The following is a 14,576-nucleotide window of genomic DNA, read 5'->3' as shown; positions in this document are numbered from 1 at the left end:
TGAGATTATGAAATGGTGATTCAAATTTGAGTATGTGATAATTTGAACCTGTGATTAATGGTGAAATAGATGTGTATTGAGATGTGTGTATCGAACTGTGAGCTATGAACTGTGCAATCACACAATTGTAAGACCCTTTAAGGCGACGAGTATTGTGATGGGATTCACTGTGGGAACCCGACAATTTAAAATGATTTTGAAAACAATTGAGTAGTTATGTGTATTGCATAGTTCATAGGTAAAGTATATATGATTCATGAGGTGTGATAACATGTTAATTGAGATTATACCATTGTGATTGAGATCGAGTGTATGTGATAAATTATGTATGTATGTGATTGAGATGTTGTGTGCATTGAGTTGTGAACTATGAATTGTACAATCACACGACTATAAGTCCATTTAAGGGCGACGAGTTAATGCTAACTCCCTTTAAGGGCGACGAGTTAATGCTAACTCCCTTTAAGGGCGACGAGTTAATGCTAAATCCCTTTAAGGGCGACGAGTTAATGCTAAGTCCCTTTAAGGGCGACAAGTTAATACTAAGTCCCTTTAAGGACGACGAGTTAATGCTAAGACCCTTAAGGGCAACGAGATAAACTATTTGAGAACAATTGAGAAGTCGTGTGTTTTGTATAGTTCATAGATAGAGTCTGTGTGCTAAAATGTTTTCTAGGTTGAACCTGAATCAGGAGGGAGAGGCCCTGACGGACTCTTTGGAGTATAGGCCTTGGGGGTCACCCGGTTTGAGTGCTCTTTTAAGCCTATGTTGATCCCATATGGTTGAAGCATTCTCGCAAAACACCGTGACCCTGATTGGTCTCCCTATGATCTTACCTAGTGAGAGTGACCTAACTTGCTAGTGTGTGGTTTGTCTTGTCATGTACTCCTAGGCGCTCGACGTGATTTTTCACTGACATAGTACCACATTCCATATAGGATTGAGTCTTAGTGTATATGTTGCATAACACTTGTATATTGATCGATATTGATTGACTTGATGACATTGTGTTTTGATCTTTGAGTACGTGAATGTTGTGAAAATGAATGAAATGTGTTGTGTGATGATATGATGTTGGATGACAAAGTGGTGAAATGATGTAAGCTATGTTTAAGTAAGTTTTATTTTGTTTTTATGATATTTATACCTACATGTTGTATCGTTACTCTTCATTAGTTAGGAATATGATAACTCACTCCCAGTGTGCTATTTGTGTTTGAATCCTATGATGATCTCGAACCTTATATTCGTGGGAGCAGATGAATAGGTGGATGACTATGAAGAATCTCATACTAGAGGACACGGGAACACAATGCTCTGATAGGATATGACATTAGGGTATATGTTTTATATTAATTGTATAAAGTTTTGGACGGTCTTGTTTTGAGACAAAGTGAATTTATTATTTATTTAGACAAATTTTATTATGATATTAGAAAGGTGAATGTGAGCCTTTTACCCTTTTGAAAGACTTATATTTAAAAAAATGTTTTAAATACTTTTAATTAATATTTGAATTTTTATTTCTTTTATTATTAATACATATATGTATGGAGTAGAGGGTGTCACACTAGATACTTTATTTGAGTCATCAGTATTATGTTATCGATAGCATTCATTTTGGGAAGGCTCAAGTTCATTGGCTATGCTAAATAGGAATCCGTGGGAGTGGTTTTTGGGTGTCGTGTCTTCTTGTTTTGCTTCATTGTCTTGTTTTTGTAAATAGGGGGTTTTATTGGGGTGTTGTCACCCAACTTTGTTATTATTTTCTGTAACTCTTGCTTGGGATTGCCACTACTTGTGGTTGTCTATTGTTCTTTTATATATGAATTGTTTGTGTCTTTAAAAAAAAAACACTCTACACTCATCACCATCATAAAATATGAGAATTTGAGCTCTTATTAACCCCCAAAGAAGTTTCGGGGTCTCTCAATTTTCTTCCCCACGCCCAAGGGCATCTTAAAGAAAGAAATATAAAGGAGAGGGAGGGAAGAGATTGTCAAATTAATTAAGCAAATTCTACTCGCCATGGATAAGGATCAATGTTTCCTTTAGCTCAATCTTCTAGTCACTTTATCAACAACCGACTTCCAAGTATTTTTCCTTCTAAGATTGACATCAATGGGAATGTCAAGATACACAAATGGTAGTTTAGTAATATTAAGATTGCAATTCATGATAGTGGCGAACCTTTCCAAGACATTAGTTTAACCCCAATAGCTCCAATAAAGCTTTTGTGGTAATTGACCTTAAGACCCATATGAGTTCAAAGGCCTTCAACACGCTTAATTGTGATAACATTAGAGATGAAGGCTTTCCCAAAGAAAAAGAAAAGAGGGTCAATGACTTGGACCTTAAGGACAAAAACTGAAGTATTTATAAATTAGAAAGACAAAAATAAGACAAGAAGATTGAGACTAAAGCAGTCGAATTTGAAAGAAAAAAAAGTTGAGAATTGATGATTTATTTTCTTGAAATCTAATGATTAAAATTAGTTATTAGTTATAATTAGATCTTATGAAAATAAATATTAGTGAGGGATTGAGGGTAATGAGTGAATCTCCTAAGTAATTGATACTTCCTCAAATGTTTGTTTTTAACCCAAAGGATTGACACAGTGATGTAAAATTTTATTGCGTTCATATGAGTGAGAATGATTTATTTAAAGAGGAAATTGTGTTCTAGGAAAAAAAAATTATGTTTGTGTCTCTACATCAAAAAACAGCTAGCCTGGTCCATTACCAATAAATTGATCATTTGTTCTTGTAAAAAACATATAAAATCGGTCAAGGCTGTCAGGTCCATCAATAAAGCTCTTAATAGACATGGTAATGCGCCATGAAAAATAAAATATACAAATACATGTAGCTTTTGTGTGTGAGATCAAATCCCAAAGCCTCAGTTCCTACTTCAGGATTCATAGATTATAAATCAATAAAGGATTTTTATATAAATTATAAATTGATAGATTCGCCAAAGTTATCTTATATAAATTATAAATCGAGGGATTCTGCTACTCTTTCTCATAGTGGGTAATCAATCCTGAAGCTTGTATATATCAATTGTCTCTAATTAAGAGGGAAACTGAATTGTTTGTTAATATATGCACGTACGTAGAGATTAGCGTGATTTTGGGAGGGGATATACTTGTGCAGTTATTAGTGTTATGATACTGCATGTGCACGTGAGTCACAGCATATTAAAAGATTGACTGCTTTTTAGTATTTTTTTTTTGTCTTAACCCTTTTATTCATAAGGAGAAGATGTCTTCACTAATCCAAAAATAACAAGTAATATTTTATTAATTAAGAATTATTTCTGTCAAAGCTTAATTATTTGATTGATTATCTTTTAATATTGAGTAACCAACATATGGACAGTTGAGTAATTCCCTTTGTAATTTCTTGAAATTATCGGTGTGATTTGTGTCCTTCATTAATGAATTTAATTTGACTGATTAAAAAAAATCATCATTGAAATATAGAATGGACCAACCAAGTCAATATAGACAAGAGAATTATACCATGAGATTGATTTTTCCAAAGAACCAAGGAGCGTGTATCATATATACCCTAATAAGAATATACCGAAAAACAATGTGTGAAATTGACCCTTTTGTCAATATCAACTGATAAACACATACATTACATATGGATAAGAAGACAAAGTATTTTATATTTCCCTGGAATGCGTGCATATATATATGTGAAACAAAAACAATCGAAGATTAATTGTTAAGGTTAGACAATGTATGTGACAAGACCCCTTTCTATGTACAAAAGGAACCCTAGTGCTGTTTCAGACCCTCCACTAGGGCCAAATTCAGGTTACCTTGTAATCCTTGATAAAGAAGCCCAGGCTTACTCTTTCTTTGGTTTGTTCAAGGACAGAGCTATAAGGGATCTTCCTTTTCCTCAGAACAAAAACTTATCAATCAACTATGGAAGCGATGGTGAAGAAGACTTGTTTGTTCCAGTATTGAATCAACCCTTGTCTTCGAACCGCTACTATGTGATAAAAAGGAAGGGGAAGCATAAAGGGTATAGTATGAATTATAATCACTTTTCTTTATGATCAATTAAACTTAATACTTTTATTTTAAGCTCTCTCGAGAAGCTTATATAAATAAGCAATCATATTTTTAACATAAGCTAACCAAACACACATTAGTACACAAGAAGGCATCACATGTTTTTTTCACATTTTGTTCAGTTTATACATAATTTGTGGAAGAGATAATGTTACACATGTTTATATATAAACTTATCGATAAGTATTTATAGGAGAAGAATATAAGACATATAAATTGATATAAAATACATTAAATATTTTGACAAGTAAAATCGATTGATTCTTAACTTTTATAGATTTTCATTTAACTTCTCCAAAATTTAAGGTACATACATGAATTGATTTTTGCTTAAGAAGCCCAATACCTTTGTACTTTTCTTCCCTGTAAATGTTTATTGAGGTTTATCAAAACATGCAATATAATTACTACTTTAGTCCAAACATTAATATTTTTGAAACTTGAATTGATTTCAGTCAAGCTAGCACAAGTTCAAAAGAAGAGGACATGGAGACGTTTTTATGTTGTAGCTTTGTCCAAGATGTTAAACCAAGACCTTTGGATCCCTCTGACGATTATCAGCAGGTTGAAATCATCAAGAGGGTGAATAATGATTTCAAAGCAAAATCCGTTGCCCCAGATGGAATTCTTCCTGGTCTGTTGAGAAGAAAAGGGTGGCGTGTTTATGCTCATACTCCCACAGATTATCATTTAGGTGAAGCTTTAGGCTCTGATGATTCCTTGCGTGCCAAGCTTCCTGATTTCAACGTATTCCCACTGTCCAATGATAGGTCTGAATCAGTGGATGTTGGAAAGTGGTACTGCCCTTTTATGTTTGTTAAGGAAAGATTAATGAAATTGAAGGAGCAGATGAAAAAGACAGTGTTCTATGAGTTGACACTTAAGCAAAGATGGGAGAAGATATTTTCAAAGGAAAATAATGATGGAGAAAATCTGGCTGTGTTTGTGGATGTTGTTGTTCAAACAGAAGTTGCAAAGATTGCAGGAAGGGAAGCTGTTTGGAATGAGAATGGTGAGAGGGTGGTGTGGTTTAAGAGTTTTGACGATGAGGGGTTGGAAATTACAAGTGTTGGGCTGAGTTTGAAAATTGTTGATAGAATGAGATGGGAGCAAGAAAGAGTTGGATGGATTGCTGGGAATCAAAGGCAAGTGAGAGTGGAAAGAGTTGAGGAGTTTGGAGGAACAAACAGGTGGAGGAAATTTAGTTGTTATGCATTGGTGGAAAGTTTTGTATTGAAGAGAATGGATAGAAAATTGGTGCTAACTTGTGATTACAGGCACACACATCAAATTCGGTGCATATGGGAGTGATTGTTTTCTATAATTTAATTTTCAACCTATTTCTGTTCTTTAATGTTTGGTTTTGTTATTCTAACTAATTGTTATATTATGTATCTTTTTTTTTTTTTTTTATGAATATATACTGGAGCACGTGTCAAAATAAGTACACTGTGACATGATATGTAGTGTATGACTATCTTTTTCTATATTAACCAGTCATATATCCGTCTATATGCATAGATCACTGCTTTTTACTTAATTTTTTTTTGTTTTAATAGTGAAATTGTCCTTAGATTAAAAAGTAAAACATGCTAAAAAGTATAAAAAGTCACTTATAATTTTTTTTCCAAATTATTTTTTGGTGAATAAAAGGAGTTTGATCCTATCCATTACTAAAAAAAATAGACATCTCCATTTATATTACTACGAGTATGCAGTGCGTCCTGTCCCATGTATTTACCATGCTGTTCTCTTTCTCTTTTCGATTTCCAAAATTCTCATTTCTCCCATGTTTAAGCAACAATATAGGATAACTAGAGTCATATAATTGGACCAACAATTTATTTATTAAAAAATAAATGAAAATGGCTTATAAACTTTAATAATTTTATCCTCTCCAACTATAATTTAATAAATGAATAATATGTGCATAAATTATATTGTTATTTAATCATAAAATTATCATATATGATAAATTTATTAATTTTATAATATTTATTTTATAAGTTATACTGAAAAAAAAAATTATGATTGATTAATGATACGAAAACTTTTACAGAAATCAAACTTTTGAATTAACTTTCATATAAAATTTCTTATACTACTAAAATGAGAATTATATGACTCTAGTTATCCTATTATTATATAAAAGAGTAGGTTAGCAAAAACATCAGTCTAAAAGAGTATATAAATATATAAAATAATATGATTTGCTGAAACCTTCTAATATCACGAGGATGACCTCCTTAAATATAATAATAAATACAAAAGTTTTAGTAGTATAAGAAATTTTATACTAAAGCTAATCAATCATAAAATTTATAAGTCGTTTTTATCCAGTTGAAAAGAGTATATAAATATATAAAAGAGTATAGTTTGCTGAGACATTCTAATACTACGGAATAACCTCCTTATCTAAACCCAAAGACGAAATATAATAATAGATACAACCGTTTAAGCAACAATATAGAATGGTTGTATCTATTATTATATTTCGTCTTTGGGTTTAGATAAGGAGGTTATTCCGTAGTATTAGAATGTCTCAGCAAACTATACTCTTTTATATATTTATATACTCTTTTCAACTGGATAAAAATGACTTATAAATTTTATGATTGATTAGCTTTAGTATAAAATTTCTTATACTACTAAAACTTTTGTATCTATTATTATATTTAAGGAGGTCATCCTCGTGATATTAGAAGGTTTCAGCAAATCATATTATTTTATATATTTATATACTTTTTTAGACTGATGTTTTTGCTAACCTACTCTTTTATATATTTACTATATAGATTAAATTATAAAAAATATTTATTTTTATAATAATTATTTTATAAGTTAAATTAAAAAAAATTATGATTGATTAACTTTCATATAAATTTTTTATACTACTAAAACTGTTGGATCTATATTTAAGGAGGTCATCTTGTGACTTAGTATTAGAAAGTCTCAACAAATTATATTTTTTTATATATCTATATATTCTTTTAAACTGGTATTTTTGCTCACCTACTTTTTTATATATTTACTATATAGACTAAATTATAAAAAGTATTTTTAATGATGAGAAATCATTTCAAATAAATTATGATACCATTAATACAAACAATAAGAGAAACTAAAAATAACTTTTAAAAACTTTGTAGGACTAATAAAAACAAATTATTTTTTGAAGGTTATAAGTTAAATTGAAAAAAAAAATATGATTGATTAACTTTCATATAAAATCTCTTATACTACTAAGACTGATGTATTTATATTCAAGGAGATCATCCCATGATATTAGAAGTATTAGAAGGTCTCAGCAAACTATTTTCTTTTATATATTTATACACTCTTTTAAACTGGTGTTTTGCTAGCCTACTATTTTATATATTTAACATATATATTAAATTATAAAAAATATTTTTAATTGTGAGAAATCACTTCAAATAAATTGTGATACTATTAACACACAGAATTTATATATCCGTGGTATTAGAAAGTCTCAACATACTATCCTCTTTTATATATTTATATACTCTTTTAAACTGATGTTTTTGCTAGTCTACTCTTTGTTCACTTACTGGCAAGTATATCAATTTGCACAAGTAGTATTTAAAACGGTAAGTCCAAGTATCGTGTCCACATGAAATTTGTTTTACTTAGATGTTGTATATTCATTATGTAAACATTTTCAACTTCGTTAATAAAAATAGAGAAACTCATTCATGGTTTGATTGTCTTTAATAAATTCTGCTAAACTTAAACAAATAACAAAATGAACACAAAGACGTAGAACGAAATGAATATCAAAATAAAAGCGTTGGGGAGTATTCTACTGAACTTCCTCTTGTCGTACTAATAGGTTTTTATCTATTTAACATTACTCTAACGTTCTTGCACCGTTGATTTACTCAAGCCATGATTCTTCACATAAAAGAGTCTAACTCTCTTAGTTTTTGTTCTTGATTCCTCAACAAACTCATTCTAAGGGAGCTGAACTACGCACAAGATGAAAAATATACTAGATTACTGCACTCTATTCCTAGATATACAGACCTCTAGCTGCTCTACCAAGTTCTAAGGATTCTAAGCATTTTCCAACATTCAAAACCTAACCAAGCATACAAATGAATGATCAAGTTATAAGTACGTAAAATAAACATAGATAGAAACAAAGAACACTAGAAATAATATTCAATAGATAGTTAGAAGTTTTACATTAAGAGTGCTCAGTAGAAAAACTCCCCCAACAATGAAGTTTCTAGCCCTACATTAGCAAGGAGGGCTCAATACAAGGGGGAAACAACGTTTGAATGAAAGAAAATGATGAAAGTATGAAGCAAAAGTCTTCTCTTTAGCTTTGGTGTCGTCTTCCTTTTGTCTCATGTAGTTTGTCCCCCTAACTTCCTCTCTTCTGAGTGTTTTTAAAGGTTTTTAGGCTTCTCAGCATACAAAGGTGCGCTCAGCGAGCATGTCTCGCTGAGCGAGAGTAAGTGATTGTACGCTAAGCGAGCTTAGACACACTAAGCGCGAAAAGAGATAACATCCTCGTTGGACGGACTGGCTGCGCACTAAGCGTGCTACTCTCTAGCTTAACATCCTCTAGGGTTTTGTGTTCACTTAGCGAGCTGACTTCCTTACTAAGCGGATAAGCCTCGCTTAGCCAATTTGACTCGCTGAGCGAGCCCTTCAACAACATTTCAACTTCTTCTCTTCTTTAGCCTAAAAACCCAATTAAATTCAACATTAGTCAAAAAATGGAGTTTCCCTGTATAAATTCACACAAGAATAAATTATTTACAAATTTCACAAAAGAAACCATAAATTAGAGGTACATTGCTACTTTTTCTCCTATTTTTAATGCAAATAAAGCTCATGAATAACAATTAACACTCTTTTATATTATATATATATATATATATATATATATATATATATATATATATATATATATTAAATTATAAAAAACATTTTTAACAATGAGAAATCACTTCAAATAAATTGTGATATCATTAACACAAAGAATAAGAGAAACTAAAAATAACTTGTAAAAAAACTGTAGGACTAATAAAAACAAATTATTTTTTGAAGTAATAAAAAAATAATTATCAAATTTTAAAAAATTCCCTACTACTAAAATATATAGGAAAAGAAAATATTTATACTAAAACAAACAAACATACTACTGCATTAAGGGTGTGTTTCTTTACTGAAAAAAGAGTGTAAATGAAAGAAAAATTAACAATAAAATAACATGGGACTTATGCAGCCTAAAAATTAAATATTATATATTAAATACTATATATTTTCAAAAATATATAATATTATTTATATTTTAAAAAATAAATTATATGTTAAAATGAAGTTAAATTATATAAAATTGATCAAATTTTTTGTTCCTGCAATATGAATTTTTTTTATTGAAAAACTGGGAAGCAGAAAGAACGTGTTATGTCAGTATTCCTCATTCTTCGCTTTGGCTTTCATTTTAATCTTCTCACTGTTTTTGCGTTTTTGTTTGGGTGTCGACATAGTGTAACTGAAAAGACAAAAAAACCAAAAAAATAACACATGTCAACAAAAAATAATGACTATTTTGGTCATTTTGACCGCCTATTCTTTTAGTAGTATCTATAGATAGATTTTTACAAAACCTTAAGTGGCGCTATTAGTAAGTTTTTATACCTGATTTCATTCCCTTTCATTTCAATGCTTTTGGTGTGCGGTGACATCCTTTACCTCATACATATATGTACTAATAATAAAATAAATAAAAATACAAAATTAATTAAAAGTTTTAAAATATATTTAAATAAAAGAATTTCAAAAAGGTAAAAGATTCACATTTACTTTTCTAACATCATAATAGAACTTGTCCAAATAAATAATAAAATTATCTCGATTCAAAACAAGGTTGTCCATTCTGAATGAGAAGAAGTCAAACTAATAGCGGAAAATATAAAACAACTATACTATTCATAGAATTGTAACATATGAAATAAAAATCACATGCCATAATGTCACATTTATCAAAATATTTCCCTGGCAAAGGTTAAGTCTCTTCATCTTCAGCATAAAACTCATCATATGTTGGCTCACGTGAAACAAAATGACATTCAGCCCAAACATAAACACACATCGAGAATGAGTTATCACATTCGTATATAATAAAACACTAGAGCATGTGAAACATATAATACTTAGAGCTAAATTTACATAAACAACATTACTTCACAAAATCACACACATTATTCACACTTATTCAAGTTCACACACTCCAGAAAATAACACCAAAACCTGAATCGTTAGCTTAATGAAAATCAAACACAAGTGTTATGCAACAGATACACTAGACTCAAGCCTACATGCAATGTGATACCATTTTCAGTGAAAAACCTTGTTTGGCGCCTAGGAGTACATGACAAGACATGTCTCACAATGAGTCAGTTAGGTCACTCTCACTAGGTGAAATCACAGGGAGACCAGTCAGGGTCACTTTATTTTGCGAGAATACTCCAATCATGTGGGATTGACACAGACTTAAAGGAGTAGTCAAACTAAGTGTATTTACCCCCAAGGCCTAGACTTCGAGAAGTCTGTCAGGGCCTCTCCCTCCTGATTCAGATTCAATCCAAAAAACATTTTAACACATATACTTTATCTATGAACTATGTAATACACACAACTACTGAATTATTTTCAAAATCTCAATTATTTTCAAAATCTTTTTAACTCATCGCGCCTCTAGTGATTGAACTCGTCAGGTTCCCACAGTGGAGCCCATCACAAAACTCACCGTGCATGAACTCGTCTTCTTTAAAGAGTCTTATAGTTGTGTGATTACACAGATTATTAGATAAATATGTGTGTGGGTGTGTGTACATATCATACATAGATAATAACAATCAGAAACTTATATACATATATTTGTGTATATGGAAAACATTATACGCATATCCTAAATGCATTCCAACTAAGCCATGGAAATCCAACAATTAGAAACAACTTGATTTCATGCACTGTACCATCATCACAAAAATTAATCACAACTTTTCATAATTATTCCACCAATAAAATACAATTTGGCAAATTTATCATTGGCAAAAGGAGAAAATGTTACGAGCATCTAAAAAAAATTATACAATAGAGGAAAAAATAATTGAATTAGAAAAGGACTCAATTTCTAGGATTCACACATCAATTTCGCATCAGGACATCAGTTGGTCCATCAAACATAATAAATTCATGATTAAAAGCATAAGAATAAAATTGAATTTCATAAAACAACTCAAAATAATCCAAAAAATTGATCCTTTAGGGATCTCTACACGTGATCATTTTAATTCTTAAGAGTGAGTAACTCATCCATTACCTTGATGTAATCGTTCAAGCATTCTTTGTTAACAATGGTGACGTTTTTGGTACTCTCTAGAGCTCCTCCTTCGATAGCTCTGCTAGAGTTCTTGAATGTCAAAGTAAAAAGAACAGAAAATGTAAAAAATGTTTTGTAAAACTACTTTGGTTAAAAATTCCTTTATATAATGAAAAATCTGATGACCTCATTTTCATTCCTATTTTTTTAGTTTCTTTTATTAATTATAAAAACCCTCTTTTGATTAATTAATTAATTATTTTATTTTATTTTATTTTATCAAACAAACCAGGTGTTACATTGGCCGATTCTTATTCTTTTAACTTCCCCCTCGTGGTTTTAATTGGTAGGGTGTCTTCCCCTCCTTACTACCCACAGACAATTTATAATAACACTCCTTTCTAATAAGTGAGGTATGCTAAGTCTTATAGACTCATACGTTATGAGTCTGGTCCACGAAAATTAGAGCCCAATCTATTTTTTTTTTAACCTAGATATCTCTGGGTCTTTGAGCTAAAGACTAATTTCTTGAGAAACAAAAATCTAATTAAGGGATTAACATTTCTTAATTGATATTTTTTCATAATCATAGATTCTTAACCACATAATTAAAAGATAAAGTTATTTATCAACCATATTATATCATGTTGATGAATCTAATTTCTCTTTTGTTCCAATTAATCTTCTGTTTAATCTTATAAGTTCTCGTAACATTGTAAGACGACCACATATTTTACTGTCTTGCTCTATCAAAAGGTCTCAAAGATATCACTCTAGTTATATGTAAGGGATGAATTCCATCTAAGTCACTCACGCACATTCATTTACATATGGTTCGTTTAATGTCCAACAACCACTTTAATTATAGTCATCTTTTTATATATGGCGTTTAATGGAAATTAAATCTCATAACTTCTGACATGGAAATTGTATTGATTTCTAGTTGGAGGACTACATAGACAAATGACAATGATTATTTTGAAAAGCGTTTATGACACTCACAAATTTCATGTAACATTCTCATGACAAACCTATCCAATACATTATTGCTCCAATACAACGTGACATATGAGTTGTGGTCATCAATCAAACACATTAGTTAGTCTCTATTCATTATTTTTCTCTATATTATCAACGATGTTTTACCAAGAATATTATAGAAAATTCTATTATGTAATAAAATTTCATGACCAAGTCATGTGCTTGATTGTGTTTTGGGGGGCTTTAAGTCAAACACGCGGTATCATGGAGCACTGACAATTTGGATTGTGTTTTGGGGGCTTTTTAGTCTGTGGTCCTAAATTGTCAAGGTTAGCATTTGTAAGCCTCGTACTTGACAGTGTTTTGATCTTAAATTGTTCATCTAGGTATTTTTTTCACCAAATTGAGATGTAGTGGTTAAAGGGGTATATAGTTCATATCGGTATAGTTTTGCTGATAAAAATAAAGTTATGTACCTACCTTTTTCAAGTTCGATTGTTAGAGTCTGCAGGAGTTGACCAGGTGAATGAACCGTTCTGCTGTAAGATCACGTTCTTATCATTAAAAAAATAATTTTTGTGAGAACGAAATAATATGTGAAACCCAAATTAAGTTTTTTGTTAGTTTATTGTTGGAATAGACAGTTGATAAATTTTTTAGTGAGTTTATTGTTGGAGTAAACAATCGATAAAGTTTTTAAAATTTACTCATTCCGTATTTAATTATAGGACTTTTTAACTAATTTGTATCGTTTAAGTAGTTATCATATTGAATTTTTTAATTATTTATAATATCATTTAAATATTTTTTTATTTTATTTTTATTCACTTGTTTTTTATTAATGTTTGGAGAAATAATAATTAAGTAAGAATATATATATATATAAGAAAAAAAAAACAATTTACGTGTCTAGAAATTAAAAAAAATTCTTATGAAAAGAAACAAATAATTTTTTTTAAATATCTTATAATTATCAACAGTTGAAGTATATGATAGTGTGAGATCAAAACAAGTAACCTAAGAACCTATGTCAAAGTTCAAGTAATGGATGCTCTTAATACATAGGTGTAGGTGTGCGTTATTATTAAATACTCGTAGTATATAATATTAATATTATAGTTTTAAAATTTTGAATATGTTTTGACTAGAAAAAATTACAAATTTTAGAATTAATGTTTTTTTTTATATTTTTCACAATTCTTTTATTTAACTAAATAAATGACATTTAGTCCCTATTAAGATACTTTTAAGGAATAAAACTAAATATTTTATTATTTATGGACTAAATAAGAAAAAAAAAGTAGTTCTAAATTTTAAAATTTTAGATAAAAATAATATTTTTTAATATATAATTGTTAAATAATGATAAAAAGTAAATTGAAGAAAGTGTTTTGTATATTTTTATTCTCAACACCCAATCGAAAAAGATTTTTTCTGATTTTTCATATAATTTTAAAATATAATTTTCTGTTTTGTCATTTTTATGAAAAAAATTAACATTAAAATTTATAATGTAAGAACTTCAAATAATGTCAAAAAGAAAATTTTATTTCCATATTTTTATAATTTTATTATTTAAGAATAATCTAAAAAGTAAAAATAAAAGGTCACCAATTTTTAAATTAATTGCCGATTCCATATTTTTGATACTACAAAACAAGTCTCTTATTGTATCATCAACCTTAATAAAAAGAAAAGTAATCTAACATAATTCTAGAATAATTTATTAAAATAACCCTAAAAGTGTTACATTAATCATACCTCATCAAACTCTCTTCCTAACTACTACAATTACATGTTTCCACATCATTCAAATCAACTATTATTCCACAACTCCCTTTTTGTCTAACTACTTTTGATGAGGATTCGAAGGAGTCATCTCTTTTTAATAAGTGTTTTAAATGTGTTGATAAACAAATATTTAATCAATTCTACCGAATATTTTTAATTAATTTAAAAAGGTATTAAATAATATATTTTATATTTTTAATTAATATAATAAATACTTTTTAGTTTTTCTTTAACATGTATCCTTTAGTATTTTCTTTCTTGCTTGCTTTTATTATAAAATATGTCTTCTTTTTCCCTCTGCATGCATGAATGAACGAAACCTGACAAAGGTGTTCCTGATTTCCAGAGACATA

The 14,576-nt window shown here is 29.5% G+C and overlaps 1 protein-coding gene and 1 pseudogene across 1 annotated transcript; both read left to right on the top strand.

Annotated features, from left to right (window-relative positions):
• Positions 1-3,748: 3,748 nt before the first annotated feature.
• On the top strand, positions 3,749-4,932 carry LOC114371062 (annotated as a pseudogene).
• Positions 4,923-5,402, top strand: LOC114372895. The gene has a single exon (XM_028330460.1). The coding sequence runs from the start codon at positions 4,923-4,925 to the stop codon at positions 5,400-5,402; it is 480 nt and encodes a 159-aa protein (XP_028186261.1).
• The last annotated feature ends 9,174 nt before the right edge of the window (positions 5,403-14,576 follow it).

The sequence above is a fragment of the Glycine soja genome, chromosome 2 (assembly GCF_004193775.1).
Source record: "Glycine soja cultivar W05 chromosome 2, ASM419377v2, whole genome shotgun sequence".
Lineage (NCBI taxonomy): Eukaryota > Viridiplantae > Streptophyta > Magnoliopsida > Fabales > Fabaceae > Glycine > Glycine soja.
This window is presented reverse-complemented; position numbering and strand designations above follow the sequence as displayed.